Genomic DNA, 20816 nt, shown 5'->3' with positions numbered 1-20816 from the left:
ATATGAACCTGCACTCCCCAGGACCTTACCATCAAGTGTATAAGCCTGCCCTGATTTGCCTTTCCAAAATGCAGCACCTCACATTTACCCAAATTAAACTCCATCTGCCGTTCCTCGGCCCATTGGCCCAACTGATCAAGGTCCCGTTGAACGCTGGGGTAATTTTCTTCCCTGTCCACTACACCTCCAATTTTAGCGTCATCTGCAAACTTACTAACCATATCTTCTGTGTTCACATTCAAATCATTTGTATAAATTACAAAAAGCAGTGGACCCAGCATGGATCCCTGTGGCATACTGCTGGTCACAGGCCTCCAGTCTGAAAAGCAACCCTCCACCACCCCACCCTCTGTCTTCTATCTTTGAGCCAGTTCTGTATCCAAATGGCTAGTTCTGCCTGTATTCCATGTGATCTAACCTTGCTAACCAGTCTCCCATGAGGAACCTTGTTAAATGCCTTACTGAAGACCATATACATCAGGTCCATTGCTCTACCCTCATCAATCCTCTTCATTTGTTCTTCAAAAAAAACTCAATTAAGTTACTGACACATGATTTGCTGCGCACAAAGCCTGTTCTCAAGGTTGGAGGAGGTTACATCGATAGGGAGGGGCGTTGGGGCTGCAGTGCGTTTCAGAGATAGGGAGGGGTTTAGGGGCTGCAGGGCATTACAGAAATAGAGAGGAGTTTAGGGGCTGCAGGGCATAACAGAGATAGGGAAGGGTTTAGGGGCTGCAGGGCATTACAGAGATAGGGAGGAGTTTAGGGGCTGCAGGGCATAACAGAGATAGGGAAGAGTTTAGGGGCTGCAGGGCGTTACAGAGATAGGGAGGGTTTAGGCGCTACAGGGCATTACAGAGATAGAACATAGAACAATACAGCACAGTACAGGCCCTTCGGCGCACGATGTTGTGCCGAACTTTTACCCTAATCCTAAGGTCTATCTAACCTCCACCCCTACCTTATACTATCATCCATATGCCTATCTAATAGCCACTTAAATGCCCCTAATGAGGCTGACTCCACTACCCTCTCCGGCAATGCATTCCATGTCCCTACCACTCTCTGAGTAAAGAACCTACCTGTGATGTCAGATAGGGAGGAGCAAGGCCATTGTTTGTAAACGAGGATGAGCATTTTAAAATCAAGGTTGACGAGAGACCAACCCAATGTAAATTTCCAACAATGAAGAAACTGAGGAAAGATGCAATTGACAAAATCAGAGACAGAAAAACACTTTTTATTCTGTTGATTGCATACAATCTTTTCATCGAAATGTCTAGGATTGGAACATTAGAATATGAGACATGCTTAAAATTCTGAATGCTTTCAGACTCTGTACTGTCTATCACAGGAGGTTGAATTAGATATACTCTACACAGTAAAATTCATGTCATTGGGAGCTGGGTGGAAGTTCTGTACCTTTGGACTCATAATGAGCACTGAGGAAGATCGAGGAAGGTGGTCGTGGTTGTAGGAGGTCAGCTATCTCAGCTCCAGGGCAACTCTGCAGGAGTTCCTCAGGGTAGTGTCTTAGGCCCAACCATCTTCAGCTGCTTCATCATTAACCTTCCCTCCATCATAAGGTCAGAAGTGGAGACTTTTCTAGAAAATCTTACAGTGTTCAGTACCATTTATAATTCCTCACGTAGTGAAGCAGGCTGTGTTTGCATTTAACGAGACCTGGACAACGTTGAGGCTTGAGTTGATAGGTGAGGAATAACATACACGCCACATAAGTGCCAGGCAACAATGTCCTTCAGCCTCAGAGTCAAGCTATGTCCTCTTGATGCTCAGTGGTGTTACCATCACTGAATCCCCCACTATCAACATCCTGGGGGATGCCATTGACCAGAAGTAGAACTGGACTCACCACATAAACGCAGTGGCTACAAGGGCAGCTCAGAGGCTAGGAAGTGTGTATCAAGTAACTCACCTCCTCACTCCTCCTATTCTGCCTAACATCTACAAGGCACAAGTCAGGAGTGTGGTGGAATACTCCCCACTTGCCTGGATGGATGCAGCCCCAACAACACTCAAGAAGCTTGACGCCATCCTGGATAAAGCAGCCCCCGCTTGATTAGCACCACATCCACAAACATCCTCTCCCTTCCACAGCAGCACTCAGTAGCAGCAGTGTATACAATCTACAAGATGCACTGCAGAAATTCACCGAGGCTCCTTAGAACCTTCTAAACCCACAACCAATTCCATCTCAAAAGACAAGGGCGACAGATACATGAGGACACCATCCCCTGCAAGTTTCCCTCCGAGCACTCACCATCCTGACTTGGAACTGTGCTGCTGCTCCCTCACATCCCATTAATGGATAAAACAAAAATCTGTCTCTCCTGATTTATGGATTTGTCGTAAAGAAGAAACAAAGTGAAGGTGTTGCTTTCAGTAACATTTAAAATCGCATAATAGATAAATCACAAAAAAAAATTGGAGTTATTTAAAAAGGAGATCGAAGAGTGGTTTGGTAATCCACATTGACAGGTTCTCTACCTGAAGCAGGTACAAGTGGAAATGAATATCATTGTGCCCACATCTCCCTGAGCTGTGACTCAATGAAAATGCGCATCCAGTCTTTTCACTCCAACCTTCATCCTTCACTATTATTTATCTTCCATTGGATTAAATAATTTGTTTTTTTTTCATTCATAAACAAAAGTTGGGAGATGGGTTTTACCTTAAAACAAAGTAGATAAAATTGTCTACTGCATTCCTTCACACTAATTTTGTAGAGTTGGTGTTATAACCTCTACTTGCCTCCATAAAATGACAATAAGGATTGTATGTTAGCATTACACAATTACATGATAGCACTAAGATATATCACACATGCAGAAGTTGCTTCCCATGTAAATTTAGAATTGCAGTTTCTCCCTTATCTGGTATCACTAGCTGCCCAGATGTACAAAGTAGGCTACACAGAACAAGGGTAAGGAGATGGTAACAGTGGTGTGCTTAGTCTTGGTTTTTGAGTTTTTTCCAAGATGATAGTGCTGTGTAATGCGATTACAGCCTCTCATTACAAACTGATGGTGCTGTGTACCCTCATTACAATCTGATGGTGCTGTGTACTGAGAGTACAGCCCCTTAATACAATCTGATAATGCTGTGTAATGAGATTATAGTCTCTCATTACAATCTGATGGTGCTGTGTAATGAGATTACAGCTTCTCATTACAATTTGATGGTGCTGTGTAATGAGATTACTGACCCTCAGTACAATCTGATAATGCTGTGTAATGAGATTATAGTCTCTCATTACAATTTGATGGTGTTGTGTAATGAGATTACAGCCTTTCATTACAATCTGATGGTGGTGTGTAATGAGATTGCAGTCTGTTAGTGCAATCTGATGGTGTTGAGTGGTGAGATTACAGCCTCCTTATAATCTGATGGTGCTGTGTAATGAGATTACAGTCTGTTGGTGCAATCTGATGGTGCCGTGTAATGAGATTACAGTATGTTAGTGCAATCTGATGGTGTTGTGTAATGAGATTACAGCCTTTCATTACAATCTGATGGTGCTGTGTAATGAGATTACAGTCTGTTAGTGCAATCTGATGGTGCTGTGTAATGAGATTACGGCCTCTCATCTGATGGTGCTGTGTAATGAGATTACAGCCTCTCAGTGCAATCTGTGTGAAAGAGTGAAGCTGAAGTCTTTCTGAAGTTTGCTCACATCAGGAATCACTTTAGCTGTGCTGTGGTCTTGTAAAAGCTCAGTGCTCGCAGTCATCTCTGCAGCCAGATGGTGATGCATCAGAAATTCTTCCTGAATCGGCCATGTGACCTGTTTTGCAACAAACCAGGGGAGTCCTGTATCATGTGGCCCATTTAACACTGATGCAGGCAGATTAGGAAACTGACCCTGTCACACCATCTACTGATAGCAAAGACTAAACTTGACATTTTGGTAACGTCTCTCTCCCAAAGGCTTTCCTGTTTCTGTTCCTGAGAGACAGGGTGGTGTAGAATAAGAGAGCGGCGTGTTTGTAAGAGCAGAGGGCGAGTCTCACTGGAGGGTTCTTCACATTTTCTCTCTGACAGCAAGAGGGGGGAGTGAAGTTAAAAAATCCCCAGCAGGATCATCCTGCAGATGCAGTGAAACCCCTGTGTGCCGAGCTCTGGAATTTCAAGAATCTGGTGTAGACACAGGATTTGGAAGTTGCTCAGTTTCTTTTCTATTTTGCTGTTTGCCTTTTCGCTTTGAGCCTGCACTATGGTTGTACAGACTGCAGTCTCGCCTGCAAGGGCCAGGAGACCCTTGTTCAGAATTCGATACGGAACCCTGAAAAGGAGCAGCAATGAGAAGGTAAGGGGATCCTTTCTCTGTCTGCACCAGGCTGTGAGCAGCATATTCCTGCCTCACTGTCAGTCTGTATTACAGCTGCTTCCAGTTACCAGGCATGCCAGTGCTGGCTTCTTCACATCATTGCAAGGCTAGGAGATGCTCCTTTATCGAAAATGTATGGAAACTTCAGGCAGCTTTTTCATTCTGTTGAATAAACCGAATTATGCTGTGGTTATTTTTGGCTCTGCAGACAGGGAATTGAACGACTGTTATGTTGGGCAGTGCTGCTAAAGGTGTAAATGAGCTTTGGAGCATTGAATGGATGTGAGAGAGAGAGAGAGAGAGATCAGTTTTTCACCAGTATCCTGTTTCCTGCAGCATACACTGTGCCTCAAGCAACTGCCCATCTTGCGAAATGAAATTGGGAAAATAATTAATGTCCTGGCTAATCATCAAAGCGTGCTATCTTGTCAGTCCCATTAATGTCATCTGAAAAAAAGGCTTTAATTGTGCAGCTTCAGGTAGACTGTATTGTGCGTGAGCCTTGATTATAAATTGACCTTTCATTATAACTGGCAGGAGTTTGCATGTAGAGTGGGACTGTTTCTATAAAAAAAACAGCAGCCTCTATACATTGTCAAGCAGTGAATATTTTGCCCCTGTTTAAATAATATCTGATAATGGAATTTAAGAAGACTTCATTGTATGAACCAGTCCTAAATGTTATGCCATCATATTAACAGCGTAAATAATGCACAGTTTATGACTGTGATCGCTGAGCTTTACAAAGCTGCTTGGAGTGTGACTGTGAATTCTTATCAACTGCATTGTATCATATTGCACTCAGACTGATAATTGCTGGTAATGAAAATCATCCACTTTGTGATGTACGCGGCGTGGTCCCTCATCAACACTGGACCGTGTCACTTTGAATAACAGCATTCAGAAAACAAAAGAACTTCGCAAATCTTTCAGGCAGTTTGAAAGCCTGCGCAGGAATATTTTGTTGTTCAAAACAGTTACCTGTTCATAACCCAAAACATAACCTTCCCTTTAAACTTGGACTGTTGTGTTGCATTGGGAAGACGCGTCATGATGGGGCGCCTTGTCATTGTCTGTTCAAGTGACATGAGTGAGAAAATGGATTGCCTTGTTTCCCAGAGCAGCTATACAGATTGCAGGCCGTGTATTCATCTGGAGCTTTCTGCGAGAGCCTGACTGAAGTTGTCGATGGCTGCGTGTAATGTTCACTTGGAACATCACCCCATGAGTACATTCACAGCGCAGCAAAAACATTTCATAACAAGTTAAAAATCGATTCTTTCAGTATATCTTCTTGAATAAGGAATAGGGATGAACTCTGAGCAAATAGGTGCTCTGTCTAGATGTTGCTTCCCCCTCAGATTTAACAAGCTTCCAAGACAATAATGTGATGGGAAATAAATGCTTGAAGGAGGCCGGTGATTTGCTCTATTCAAAGATTGACTTGGCAGATAAAACAAAGAACTGCGGATCTGAAACAAAAACAGAAATTGCTGGAGAAGTTTAGCACATCTGGCAGCATCTGTACAGAGAGAAACCAAGTCCAATGTGGCTGTCACTGGACCCGCAACATTAGCTCTGTTTTTTCCTCCACAGATGCTGCCAGACCTGCTGAACTTTTCCAGCAACTTTGATTTTGTTCCTGATTTACAGCATCCGCAGTTCCTTCGGTTCTTATTTGGTTGTTTTTCAGAACCGATAACTGCTAGCAGCTATCACCTTTTTCAGACTACTATACATTCTGAAGAAGGGTCACTGGACCTGAAATGTTATTTCTGTTTCTTACCCCACAGATGCTGCCAGACCTGCTGAATTTCTCCATCAGTTTCTGTTTTTGACTGGCCAGATATTTGGAATACAAAGCAGTGAGAGAAAGATATGTGTTAGTTTTTGAAGTGTGGTTTACACCCTATCAAGTGGATTGGTTCTCCCACATTCAGACACTCCTTCACACAATCTTTGCTATTTATAAGTACTCTAAAACTTCCAATAAATGCTGAAATAATTGCACAGAGGCCGGTATCCCATCACCAAGTCACCCTTTATTTACCCGTGCACAGTACACTGGCTGTGGTCAGCCAGCTCGGAGTCAGTCCCTGAACTGAGATTCTAAATCCTTTATTTAAATTAGTCAGCCAGTGCTCCCTGATTGATCCAGGTTAACAACCCCAGTCAAGGACCTCACAGCCAATGAAATCCACCTGGTTCCAATCGCTACAAATGTCAATACTGCAACCAAGATTTGAACCATGCTACGTCAGCAGTTGCTGTCTTATACAATTAGATAGCCTTAATGTATTAATGGCAAAACTTAAGAGTCTCAATATTTTTAACACTTGTTTAAGTTGCAAGTCTCAACTTAGATACCAAATGGATAATTTCCAATAAGTCAGTTTGGATGATACCTCTGGAACAGCTAGGACTTGAGCCCAGGCCGTCTGGACCAGAGGTGGGGACATTACCACTGTGCCATAAGAGTACAAAAGTGCAAAGCGTATATTTTTAATCAACCTGTTCCAACGTACCTCTGGGCCAGTGGAACGTGTACCCTTGCAGGCACAGAGGTAGTGCCACAAGACCCAAAATCCTGGAAAAACTCAAATTCCTGGAGCAGAATAAATGTTCCAAGATGATGGCCTTTCATCAGAACAGACCATATCTGATAAACATGCATGAAATGTTATTACACACCTGCAGGAGAGGTAGGATTTGCACCCAAAACCTTCTGGCCCAGACACTACCAACGTGCCCCAGCAATCTTTACCAAGAACAAAAACAAAGTTGCTGGAAAAGCTCAGTGGGTCTGGCAGCATCTGTGGAGGAGAAAACAGAGTTAATGTTTCGGGTCCAGTGACCCTTCCTAGGGAATGATAGTGGCTGGGAAAACGTCAGTTTATATGCAGAAAATAGGGAGGTGGGTGGGGTAGGAAGTAAACGATAGGATAGAGCCCAAAGAGAGAAAAAAAGAGAGAATCTTTACCAAGATGTTGGTGTTAATCGTATAGATATTTTCTAAGCAACCTGTTCAGGGATGTTATCTAACACCTCCAGCGTGGATGGGACTTAAACCTAGATCTCCTGGCCTAGAGATAGGGACACTACCAGTGCATCACAGGACTCCTCCCGATTAAGTGTAGTCCAGCGAGGTTTATCTTAATGGATCGCTGCCAGGGACATTTCCCTTAAGGTGCTGGGTTCATTGCTTAGTTGGTTAAGCAGTTGCTGGGGTTTCCCGTGGTTTGTTTAACACACAGTCCTTCACTTTCCGCATTCACAAACAGGGGTTTTGCTGAAGATATTTGTTGGACTGTTCACTTTAACCAACCTCTGCCAATGTCCCCACTCCAACATGGACTGTGATTGTTGGAAACCTGTGCAAGTTAGAATTGCTGCATCCCAGCAATTTGAGTCGAAAACTTCCACACCGGCAACTTGCATTTGTCTAGCACCCAGAATGTGAGAAAACAGCATAAGTTGCTTCACAGGAGAATTATGGGGTAAAGAATCTGGCATCTTGCTCAGGAGATATTGGGATTAAAATCTTGGGCATAGGTGAAGTTATTAACGAGCCTTTTAAAGGAGGAAAGGAAGGGACAGAGGTGAAGAGATTTAGGAAAAGAATTCCAGAGCTTAGTGCTCAGACAACTGAAGGTACTGCCACCAATGTGAAGCAATTAAAATCAAGAATATTGAAGAGGCCAGAGTTAAAGGATGCAGAAATCCAGGATTGGAGGTGATACAGAGACAGGGAGAGTGAGTCCATGGAGAGGTTTGAAATCAAGGATGATAATTTTCCAGTCCAGGTGGTTCCTTGCCTGGGAGTTGCTGTAGGACAGTGAGAAAGGGGCAGTGGGTGAATGGGACTTGATGCGGGTTAGGATTAACAGTAGAAATATGCACGAGCTCAGAGACGGGAGGGTAGCCAGAGGTCACTGGAATAGTGAAGACTTGAGGTCACAAAGGCGTAGATGAGGATTTCAACAGCAGATGAGCTGAGACGGGGGTAAAGTTAGGGGGTGTAGGGAAAATGGAAAGAGGTCACTTAGTCATGGTGCAGATATATGGTCAGACACTCAAGTATGATCTAACAGACGGATGTTAATTATGACACAGGATTGTGGTCAGTGGAAATTTTCTTTCACAATCTGTTTGTTGTGCATCATTTCCAGCCTCTCAGCATCAATGTTGAATTTATAATATTGAGATCCCACTTTATATCTTCATTGCTCCATCCTTTGGCAGCAATCAAGGAACCAAGAAAAATGGTAACATCATCTGAATGTAATACAACAGCCATTGTCATTGTACTCAAATTACTGATGATAACTGGAACTAGGTCTGTTAAAATTGTGCAGTGATGATAGATTTGTAGCTTCATAGAATCCCGACAATGCAGATAGAGGCTATTAAGACTATTGAGACTGCACCAACCTCTGAAGAGCATCCCACTCAGACTCAGCCCCCTACCCTTTCCTATCCCTGTAACTCCACATTTGCCATGGCCAATCCACCTAACCTGCATATTCCTGCACAGTATAGGTAATTTAGCATGGCCAATCCACCTAACCTACTCATATTTGGACTGTGAGAGGAAACTAGAACACCCAAAGGAAAGTGACACAGACACAGGGAGAATGTGCAAACTCCACACTGACAGTTGGCCAAGGCTAGAGTCAATCCCTGGTCCCTGGCGCTGTGAGGCAGCAGTGCTAACCACTGAACCATTGTGCCACCCAGCTCATCTAGAACTGAATCAACATTCTTCCTTAAGTCTTTGTATAACATTTGGACCTATATATATCACCCTATCGCAGGAATGGGGAGGCGATGGTCCAGTGGTATTATTGCTGGACTGTTAATCTAGACACCGAGATAACATTCTGGGGACCCGAGTTTGAATCCCACCATGGCAGATGGTGGAATTTGAATTCAATAAATATCTGGAATTAAAAATCTAATGATGACCATGAATCCATTGTTGATTGTCAGGAAAAACCCATCTGTTCACTAATGTCCTTTAGGGAAGGGAGCTGCCATCCTTACCTGGTCTGGCCTACATGTGACTCCACACCCACAGCCATGTGGTTGACTCTTAACTGCCCTTGGGGCAATTAGGAATGGGCAATAAATGCTGCCTAGCCAGTGATGCCCTCATCCCATGAATGAATTAAAAAAAGGAATCTCACAAATCCCAGATACTGACACTCCAGGATAATTCACACAGTTTCCGTAGCAACAACTTTTCTTATATTTCACTTTTTACTAGGAGTTCGCAGCTAACCTTTGAAGGACCATTACAGGCAAAATGGCCAAAGGCTTGGTGAAGACATTGGTCTTCAGGAAATGAAAAGACGAGCAGGCTGAGTGTTAGGAAAGGAAGTGAACAGAATGTAACAGTGAGGTACTGACAGGCTCTGCTACAGCTGGAGTGGAGGAAGCGACTGTGCACATCGGGCTGTCTGACAACAAGAGGTCACTGGGCTAAGGAAGGCAGCAGAAATAGGATTGGCAAGACCAGAGGAAATATCCAGTTGAGGACAAGGATCTTCAATTCAGACATTTTTCAGATACAGAGCTTTTGTTGTGATAGGGCTGTGTTATGATAGGGCTGTGAAAATAGCTGCTTCAAAACGAAGGGGAACCTTTCCAGGGCATTAGATTAATCTGCAATCATCGTCTTTGTCTCCCAGGATCTTTTCCATCCACTTTGTCCCACTGTGACAGCTGCTTCCAATCATGTCAGCATGTTGTTTCCTCTCTTGAGGACATGAGGAGGAGGTTTTTGTCTTCCAGCTCTTTATCCTCTTCACAAGCTCTCCAGCAAACATCTCGCTGGCACATTGAGTTAGCAGGTGTTTCTGGAGCATATCCTGCCTCTCTTCTTACATGACGGACTTAACAGAGTCATAGAGTCATACAGCACGGAAACAGACCCTTCGGTCCAGCCGCCCAAACCGACCATAATCCCAAACTAAACTAGTCCCACCTGCCTACTCCTGGCCCATATCCCTCCAAACCTTTCCTATTCATGTATCCATCCAAATGTCTTTTAAATGTTGTAATTGTACCCACATCCATCACTTCCTCAGGAAGTTCATTCCACACACAAACCACGCTCTGTGTAAAAATTTGCTTCTTATGTCTTTTTGAAGTCTCTCTCCTCTCACCTTAAAAATATGCCCCCCTAGTCTTAAAATTCCCCATCTTAGGGAAAAGACAACTATCATCAACTCTGTCTATACCTCTCATTATTCTATAAACTTCTATCAGGTCACCTCTCAACTTCCTACGCTCCAATGAGAAAAGTCCCAGCTCACCCAGCCTTTCCTTATAACTCAAACCTTCCATACCCAGCAACATCCTGATAAGTCTCTTCTGAACCCTCTCCAGCTTGATAATATCCTTCTTGCAGCTTCGAAAAAAATCCCCAGTCTCTCTCAAATAGCACTGTGGTTTCTTTTCTCAGCATCTCAGTCCCACTCTGCTTCTGGCTATCAGTATCTCGCTGGGTCCATTCCCTGCCTAAGGGAATTGTAGGTCAACCCACAGCACATGGACTGCAGTGGTTCAAGAAGGCAACTCATCACCACCTTCTCAAGAGCAACTAGGGATGGGCATAAATGCTGGATCCAGCCAGTGACACCCTCAGGTCATGAGTAAATATTTAAAAAAGCAAAATTCTATCATATCCCCAGGTCTCCCCTGTGTGTGGAGTGCTTCAGATTGTGTTCTCACTTCTTTTACACAGTCTCTGTCTTTATCTCTTACTTCCTGGGACAATTTTGCAATTGGAAACATTTTCCAAGTCATTTCTGTGACTTGTTGGATAATGTTGCCTTCCCTGCCTGTGATGGGAGTAATCTGCAAAGCCCTTGCTCAGTACCACATGCCGAGGTGATTGCTCCAGTCTGAGAATGAAGGCATCTCTGGTTAGGCAGCATTTATTGTCCATTCCTAATTGCCCAGAGAGCATTTAAGAGTCACCACATTGCTGTGGGTCTGGAGTCACATGTAGGCCAGACCAGGTAAGGATGGCAGTTTCCTTTCCTAAAGGACATTAGTGAACCAGATGGATTTTTCCAACAATCAGCAATGGATTCGTGGTCATTATTAGACTCTTAATTCCAGTTTTTTTTTACTGAATTCAAATTCCACCATCTGCTGTAATAAAAAACAAAATAACTGGAGATGCTATTAATCAGAAACAAAAACAGAAGTTGCTGGAAAAGCTCAGCAGGTCTGGCAGCATTTGCGAAGAAAAAATCAGAGTTAACGTTTCGGGTCTGGTGATCCTTCGTCAGGACAGGTCTGAGGAAGGGTCACCAGGCCTGAAACATTAACTCTGATTTTGCTTTGCAGATGCTGCCAGACCTGCTGAGCTTTTCCAGCGACTTCTGCTTTTGTGCCCAGCATCTGCCCTCGTGGGATTTGAACCCAGGTCCCAGGGCATTGCCTGAGTCTCTGGATTAACAGGCCAGCAATAATGCCATGAGGCTATGTCACCTCCCCTGACCTTTTGTGACCTTCAGATTCTGAGACAGAATTGCCCAGGCTGAGTGTCAGCATCAAACACTGCCCAGTCAGATAGGGCACACTTAAGTTGCAGAGTGAAGTGCTCTCTACTGTGTGCTCAGTCCAGACAGTATTCTCACTTGGGCAACATAATGTGTCTCAATTCCTCACAGCAGCTTTCTGAAGGTATTTCTCCAAACTCTGTGTAGTGATTACCTCTGGCCCCAGAGTCACTGAGGATGAGATGGTGATTTACCAACATTTCACATAGTGACAGGAAGGAAATGAGACTTTGCTTCCAAACATTGCTGATTGGTTTTGAACCCAGAGATAAAATTGAACCGCCCAGAATAATCATGCATGGTTGAAGGCATTCAAAGTTGAACTTTTGGAATCTGTAGTGTCAAGATTTTCACAAAGGGGCAAACCCTTAATGTATATTAGAGATAACAAGGTGTAGAGCTGGATGAACACAGCAAGCCAAGCAGCATCAGAGGAGCAGGAAAGCTGCTAGACATGTCGGGTCTGGGCCCGAAACGTCAGCCTTCCTGCTCCTCTGATGCTGCTTGGCCTGCTGTGTTCATCCAGCTCGACACCTTGTTATCTCAGACTCTCCAGCATCTGCAGTTCCTACTATCCCTTAATGTATATTCTTGGTTCTTTGATTTATTAGTCAGCTCAGTTGGCATCATTCTGAGCTGTGTGTCAGAAGAACTTTAAGAACGACTAGACTGAGTGGGAGAGATCCATATTCCCCCTTCCTTTCTGCCCAGTGCACCCACTCACTCCCTGTAAAATTGTGCCCAAATTTAGCCAGGTACCTGGGTGCAGTACTGAGGTTGTGCTGCTCTGGCTAAGGTGCTGCCTGTCAGATGAGACGCTAAAACAGAGGACCAGCCTGGATGTGAGAAGGTGCGGTGGATTTGTTCAGAGACGCTCAGGAAGTTTTCTCAGCATCCTGGAGCAAAATGTCTCCATCAATCCACAGTCACACAAATCAGTAAAATAAAATGAAGAACTGTGGGTACTGAAGATCTGAAACAAAAACAGAAATTGCTGGAGAAACTCAGCAGGTCTGGCAGTGTTTGTGGAGAGAAATCAGATTTAACATTTCAGGTCCAGTGACCCTTCCTCAGAAGTGCCTTGAAGAAATAGTTCTGAAGAAGGGTCTCTGGACTCGAAACGTTAACTCTGATTTCTCTCCACAAATGCTGCCAGACCTGCTGAATTTCTCCAGCAATTTCTGTTTTTAACACAAATCAGAATATCTGAACATCCACCTGATTTAGTACTGTGAAGATTTGTTGTACACAAGCTATCACAGTTAGCTTTGTAGCCACTGGGCTTACACTGCAAAAAATAAATATTTTCTTGACAGAATCCTACAGCACGGAAACAGACCCTTCGGCCCAATTCGTCCATGCCGACCAAGTTTCCTAAACTGAACTATTCCCATTTGCTGGCGTTTGACCCATATTGCTGTGAACCTTTCCTACCCATGTAGCTGCCCAATGTCTTTTAAATGTTGGAACTGTACCCACTTCCACCACTTCCTCAGGCAGCATGTTCCATACACGCACCATGCTCTGTGTGAAAATGTTGCCCCTCAAGTCCCTTTTAAATCTTCCCCCTCTCACCTTAAACCTATGCCCTCTAGCTTTGGACTCTCCCTACCTGGGGAAAAGATCTTGGCTATTCACCTTATCTGTGCCCCTCATGATTTTATAAACCTCTATAAGGTCACCCCTCAGCCTCCTACACTCCGGGGATGAAAGGCCCAGCTTATCCAGCCTCTCCTCATAACTCAAACCCTCCCGTCCCTGTAACGTCCTTGTAAATCTTTCTTGTGCCCTTTCCAGTTTAATAACATCCTTCCTATAGCAGGGCAATCAGAATTGTATGCAGTAGTCCAAATGTGGCCTCACCAATGTCTTGTATAACTGTATCATGAAGTCCCAACTCCTGTGCTCAGTGCTGTGACTGATGAAGGCAAGCATGCCAAATGCCTTCGATGTAAACCACTTTGCAGGTTCCTGAGGATAAGACATAACACATGCGCAAGCTTATTGTTTCTTTGGTATTCAGAACCGAACCTGTTAAGAAATACCTAACTTTCCAAGAATGAATCATGTTCCTCCAATTTAATTCTCAAAGGCCTATATTACTTTGCTACTCGTGACCTATAAAATGTCTCTTGCTAACACATGATAACACACTGTCACGCAGGCCTTGTTTAAACGAGTGAACATTTTTGAAGTAATCATTTTAATTGCTATAACAAAAATGATACCTTACGGGCATCAACGAGTTGATGAAGCTTGACAGCTCATTCTGTGCAGAACGATGGCAGTTTGAAAGAGACAGTCTCGGTGAAGGTTTTGGGTGATTGTACGAAACATTCTGTGGACTTTGCAGCCAATCATCAGCCATTAGAACTGCGCAGAGAAGTGAATAATTATCACAGTTCCAAGTGCGTGGTTGTGGAAATGATTGACCTCAGGAGTTTACAAGGTGATGGTAAGAGATGAATACTAATGAATTTATTTTATTCCTGGCAGTACAAGAAACTGCAGACTGGCTAAGAATCACTATCTCTGTTCATGGTAACTCGGTGGAAAGCTGCTTTAGCCTTGGATTCAGTGTGCATTGTATAAAATGCAGCATGCGTTCAGCTAGTTCCATCTCGAGAAAGTTTACCATGCTGATATTAAATTCACTACTGGTTTTGTCAGGATTGGCACTACCCAACAATAACAGTTTGCATTTGCCTAGTGCCTTTTATATAATATCCACTAAGCGCTTGACAATAGCATTATCATGCAAAATTTGACACCCAATTATAATAGAACAAGAGGACATAACCTCAAAATAAGGAGAGCAGATTTAGGACTGAGTTGAAGAGGAACTTCTTCATCCAAAGGGTTGTGAATCTGTGGAATTCCCTGCCCAGTGAAGCAGTTGAGGCTTCCTTGCTAAAAAGTTTTTTGAACAGTGAAAGAGTTAAGGGTTATTGTGAGCGGGTGGGTAAGTGGAGCTGAGTCCATGAAAAGATCAGCCATGGTCTTACTGAATGGCAGAGCAGGCTTGATGGACCAGATGGCCCACCCCTGCCCCTGGTTCTTAGGGTCTTACATAAGGAAATATTTAATAACTTTTTATCAAAGAGAACAGTTTTAAGGAACTTTGAAGAGACAAGTAAGGTGGAGATTTGGCAAGGTTTAATGAGGGAGTTCCTGAGCTTTGTACCCAAGCAGCTGTAGACATTGATGGAGTGATTAAATTTGGGAAAGCCCATGAGGTGTGTGTGCAGCAAAGTTATTAGGATGCTGGATTGTGATGACAGCAGCAGATGAGGGAGTAGGAACGCTACAGCAAGTAACTCCCCTCCTGTCTCCCTAAAGCCTGTCCACCATCTACAAGGTACGAGTCAGGAGTGTGATGGAATACTCCCCACTTCCCTGGATGGGTTAAGCTCCAACAACACTGGAGTAGCTTGACATCGTCCAGAAGCTAGAATGACAAGAGCATCACTAGAATCCCTAAACCTCCCACAATCACTGCATTCCCCTCCCAGCCAGTCACCATCCTGACTGGGAAATATATCGCCGTTCTTTCACTATCGCTAGGTCAGAATCTAGAGCTCCCTCCGCCCCACAGGCGGACAGTTCTAGAAGGTAGCACCACAGCCTGCTCCAGGCAGTTAGGGATGGGCAGTAAATGTTGGCTTAGCCAACCACACTGCTTGCTTTAAATGAACAGAGCAAAGGGAGAGTATTGGTACAGAAAGGACTGAGATCATGAAGAGATTTGAAGACCAGGATAACAAACATTAAAAGGTGTTGCTTAATTTGGAGCCAGTGTACACCAGCGAATAGTGGGTCGATGAGCGAATGGGATTTGGTGCTCAGTGATTTGCAGGCAACGTAGTTTTTATGTGCTCAAGGTGGCTCACTATAGATCAAGAAGCTATATGACTCAGTTACTTTGAAGCTCTGCCTTGACTGGGATACTTGGAGGAATTTGTTAGTTCTGAAGACAGGTCAGTGGACTTGAAATGTTAACTCTGTTTCTGTCTCCACAGATGCTGTTAGACCTGCTGAGTTTCTCCAGCGCTAAGGGCTAAAGGCACCAAAGGGTATGAAGCAAAAGTGGGAGCAGGGGATTGAGGAGGATGAACAGCCATTTACTGTATAATTCACACCTAAATTTGATCCTCCAAAGTGCATCACCTCGCATTTGTCTGGATTAAACTCCATCTGCCATTTCTGTGCCCAAGTTGCCAGTCTATCTCTATCTTGTTGTATCCTTTCACAATCATCGACACTATCAGCAACTCCACCGATCTTCATGCCATCTGCAAACTTACTAATCAGACCACCCACATTTTCCTCCAGATCATTTATATACACTACAAACAACAGAGGACCTAAGACTGATCTCTGCGGAACACCACTAGTTACTGGTCTCCATTCTGAAAAACACTCTGCTATCGCCACCCTCTGCTTTCTATGACCAAGACAGTTTTGTATCCATCTACCCCGAATCCCATGTGATTTTAATTTTTGCACCAACCTGCCATGCGGGACTTTATCAAATGCCTTACTAAAGTCCATGTAAACTACATCCACAGCCTTTCCCTCATCACTTATCTTTGTCACCTCTTCAAAAAATTCTGCCTGTCACTCACTAGTTCATTTCCTTTCACATGTGCATGTATCTTGTCCTTTAACATCTTCTCCAAGAGCTTCCCCACCAGAGACATCAGGCTCACCTGCCTATAATTTCCTGCTATTATTTATCCCTGCTTCCTTTCTTAAACAAGGGAACAACCATTGGCTAATCTCCAGTTCTCTGCAACTTCGCCTGTGGTTCAAGGAGGATGTAAAGGTACCTGCTAATGCCCCAACTATTTCTTCCCTTGCCTCTCGCAGTAACCTGGGATAGATCCCATCTGGCTCTGGGGACTTGTCTACCTTAATGCAATTTAGGATATCCAAAACTTCCTCCTTCAATACACTGACATTCCCTCGAGCATTCACACACTCATTCCTGATCTCATCAGTCATGTCCTTATCCTCGGTGAATACCGATGCAAAGTACTCATTAAGGATCTCCCTCACTTCCTGTGGCTCCACGTATAACTTCCCTCCTTTGTCCTTGAGTAGGCCTACTCTTTACTTTGCTACCCTCTTTCTTCTAATATATGCGTAAAAAGCCTTGGGATTCTCCTTGTCCCTGGACATTCCTGACCATCCGAGAGATAAGTGCAGCAGAAGACATCCAGGTTAGATGTGAAAAAGAGGACAGTGTCAAGCCTGAGCTTACAACTTCATTGCTGGAAAGTGCACCAGCCTAGATCCCAGGTGCAAACTGCATTTGAATAGCCAATGGCCAGACTGCTGACTGATTTTCTCAGCAGCATATATTTTCACTGAATCCCTGCAGTGTGGAAGCAGGCTATTTGGCTCATTGAGTCCACAATGACTCTCCGAAGAACATCCCACCCCCCACCCTGTCCCTATAACCCTGCATTTCCCATGGCCAATCCACCTAGCCTGCATGTTTTTGGACTGTGGGAGGAAACCCACACAGACACAGGGAGAATGTGTAAACTCCACACAGACAGTTGCCTGAGGGTGGAATCGAACCTGGGTCCCTGGTGCTGTGAGGCAGCAGTGCTAACCACTGAACCACCATACCACCCACCCTTTGTTTGTTCAGCATCTTTGCAAAGTCACCCTATGGTACAATTCAACTGTGGCAGCACATGCAGGTTGGTTTGGTTAAATAAAACGCAGCACTGTCTTATGTACCTCATTCCACTCATAATGCAGATTGGACCTACACTGATATTAAATGATATGGCCATTGCACAGGATTTTACATGTGTTTCAGCCCCTTATGTAGAACACTGTTAGGACCTTTAACTGCCCTTTATCTTTCAAGGCTTTGCAGACGCTACCCCTTCCGGCACATCGTCCCGGGCCTTGGAAGCAGGGGCCACTGAGCTGAGGTTTATCGCAGCACAGACCTTGCAGCTCCTCACGAATCAGCACCTCCACAAAGAGAGCAGAGAGAGCTGCTGAACGGGAGCGAGTGGAGAATAATAAATACTTAGGGCAAAGCAAACTATCAGTCAGAAATCCTAATAGGATTACGGTTTCATAATTCCCACAGGCTGCCTTTAATTAATGCACTGATCACTCTCAGCGCCATTGACTTGTAAGAAATGAGTTTCCCAGCAACCAAGTCTCCTGCAAATGCCTGGTAATATATATCTTGCTATTCCTGAGGTCTGTCAGTGATTTTGCTACAATCACCCTGTGGGTTAAATCTTGTCCTTCCCATTCTTTATAGGAAGGTAGGCCCCTTATTCTTCAATTTAACTGCTGAAGCAGGGTCACATTGACCTTATCTCTGACTGTTTGCTGCATATTTCAGTGAGATTCTTTCTCCATGGCTGCCTTCCAAGCCTAAAGCTCAGACAGCTCACACGGACAGAGGGAGAAATCAAAGAGCAGCTTAGCTTGGTCCATTACCACCCTTCCTCCAACCCACCTCCTCCCCCACCCCCCACCAGCCACTGCCCACCAAAGCAGAGCAGAGGCCACCCCCAGGAACGATTTGTGACCCAGAGAACATGCAGGGGAAAAGGAAATGCACTTTGTATAAGATGCATTTAACAACAGAGCACCTCAAAAGTCCACCTTAATCATAGAACCCCAACTGTGTGGAAGCAGGCTATTTGGCCCATCAAGTCTACACCAACCCTCTGAAGAGCATCCCACCCAGACCCATCACCATACCCTCTCTCTGTAACCCTGTATTTCCCATGGCTAACCCACTAAGCCTGCACATCCCTGAACACTATGGGGCAATTTAGTACGGCCAGTCCACCCTAACCTGTACATCTTTCGACTGTGGGAGGAAACTTGCTCAAACACAGGGAGAACATGCAAACTCCACACAGTCTCCTGATGCTGGAGGGGTCCCTGGCAGTACTAACCACGGAGCCACTGTGCCACCCCACTAACCTGAAGCATAGGTCTGGAGTTACATGTAAGCTAGAACAGGTAAGGACGGCGGATTTCCTTCCCTAAAGGGCATTAGTGAACCAGATGGGTTTTGATGACAATCAACTTTTAGTTGCATGGCCACCAGTAGAGTAGCATTAAATTCTAGATTCTTTTTAAAGTTTCATTTGTGTATCACTGTCTGCCCTGGTGGAACTTGAACAAACGTCCTTGGAACATTAGCTTTGGGGTTCTGGATTCCAGATCCGGTGACATTACCACTGCACCAGCACCTCCCCAAGTACCTCACATGCCTTACAGCCCCATCTCTGCTATCATTGTTCTACAACAAGTTTCTTCTGTCACTGATGCTTGCTGTCAGTTCTTCGAGGATCCCCTTTCTGAATAGCAGTCCATTTTCTCTTTTGGAATGAGGAAAGAATTTATAAAGGTTCTTCCTAGCATTTGATCAATTTGATACTCTAAGCTGTAGCCGCCAACTAAAAAGGCAGGATGGAAACCTTCCAAAATAGAGTGATCTTACACAGAGATAGTCTTCAGTGTTTCGAGCACCAAGACAGAGCAGTCATGTGGAGAGAGTAGAGATTGGACGCACTTCTCCTTGGATAAGAGAAGGCTATGAGTGGATTTTGATAAAGACTTTCAGACCCATGGACAGTTTGGGTGGAGTAAGTAAAAAAGAAACCAAATCAGAAGTTGCTGGAAAAGCTCAGCAGGTCTGGCAACATCTGTGACGAGAAATCAGAGATAACGTTTCGGGCCATTCACACTGTTTCTGTAGTGTTTTGTTAGGGTTTTGAAAGCTGTACCTGATGGGGTATTGGAAAAAAGTTCAGATTTTAACTTTCAAACAGGGAATTGGATTAGTACTTGACAGGGGAGAGAACTTGCTGGAATATTGTGAAGGGTATCAGACCAATTGATTTGATATGAAATCTAACAGCTTTGCAGAAAGTATTGATGGGCTGTGAAGTGCAATGAATAACTCTGTGTTCTGGTCACAGATGGTTGAGGTCGACGCGGGGACTATTTTTTTTCCCGATCTGGTTGTCTCTTCCCAGAGTTATGAGCTAACGTACATCATCATTCCCTGACATAAAGAGCCATTAAACTCGAATTCTGTTGTTCAAAATCAGTCCATTAATCGAGGTAATTTCCTTCCTTATTGACAGGAAAATGCATAACTTCATAATATTGCTTAACATATGAGTTCTTTGTTTGAGCAGTTGAGCGGGGCCTGAAGAAGTCTGAATGGTGTTTTGTATGCACTGTGTACTGGACTAGGGCCTACAGCACTTTTGATAATAGTCTGTGATGAATCATATGTTGCTAAACCGGGATCAGAAAGACTTCACTGTTGACTGCCTGCATTAATCTCATATAGAAATCTATCCACAAGGACTGTGTGATGGGTCTTGTGAATTAAATCTGCTCAACTGCTCCTTAAAATTCTCATCCACATTTCCTGCCATGTGTTGCAATTGCTTTTCCATTATTGTTTTGGAAAGAGTTGAACGAAATGGTTTGCATAAAATTGCGTACTGACAACCTTCCCAAACTCTCATTACTGGAATCGCTCTGCTCATCTCATACTTACAGCCTCAATTTCTTAACTCCAAAATGATGTGAGCCAGAAGGATTTTTGGATGTATGTAAGTTGCAGAACAGCTAAAAGATATCTCCTTTGTTGAGTTAGCTTTTTGAAAATATTTACATACTATTATGATAAATAGTACTTTGTAATTAAACCCAGAGCCCATCTACTAAGGTGAATGTAACTCGCTGGTGTTCTGAGCAATATTTACCCCTCAGACATGAATCACAAAGAGTATTGGGGACAACAAGGTGCAGGGCTGGATGAACACAGCAGGCCAAGCAGCATCGTAGGAGCAGAGAGGCTGACGTTTCGGGCCTAGACCCTT

The 20816-nt window shown here is 44.0% G+C and overlaps 1 protein-coding gene across 1 annotated transcript in view; it reads left to right on the top strand.

The window, feature by feature from the left end:
* Positions 1-3878: 3878 nt before the first annotated feature.
* The window catches only part of frmd4a (FERM domain containing 4A), a 341550-nt gene continuing 324612 nt past the window's right edge, over positions 3879-20816 (top strand). The window contains exon 1 of the mRNA XM_048610012.1: positions 3879-4327. Within this exon, the coding sequence (XP_048465969.1) occupies positions 4235-4327 (93 nt within the window). The 5' untranslated portion in view covers positions 3879-4234. The remainder of the gene's footprint in view (positions 4328-20816) is intronic.

The sequence above is a fragment of the Rhincodon typus genome, chromosome 22 (assembly GCF_021869965.1).
Source record: "Rhincodon typus isolate 14 chromosome 22, sRhiTyp1.1, whole genome shotgun sequence".
Taxonomy (NCBI): Eukaryota; Metazoa; Chordata; class Chondrichthyes; order Orectolobiformes; family Rhincodontidae; genus Rhincodon; species Rhincodon typus.
The sequence above is the reverse complement of the archived record's forward strand: the minus strand, read 5'-3'. Positions and strand labels throughout refer to the sequence as shown.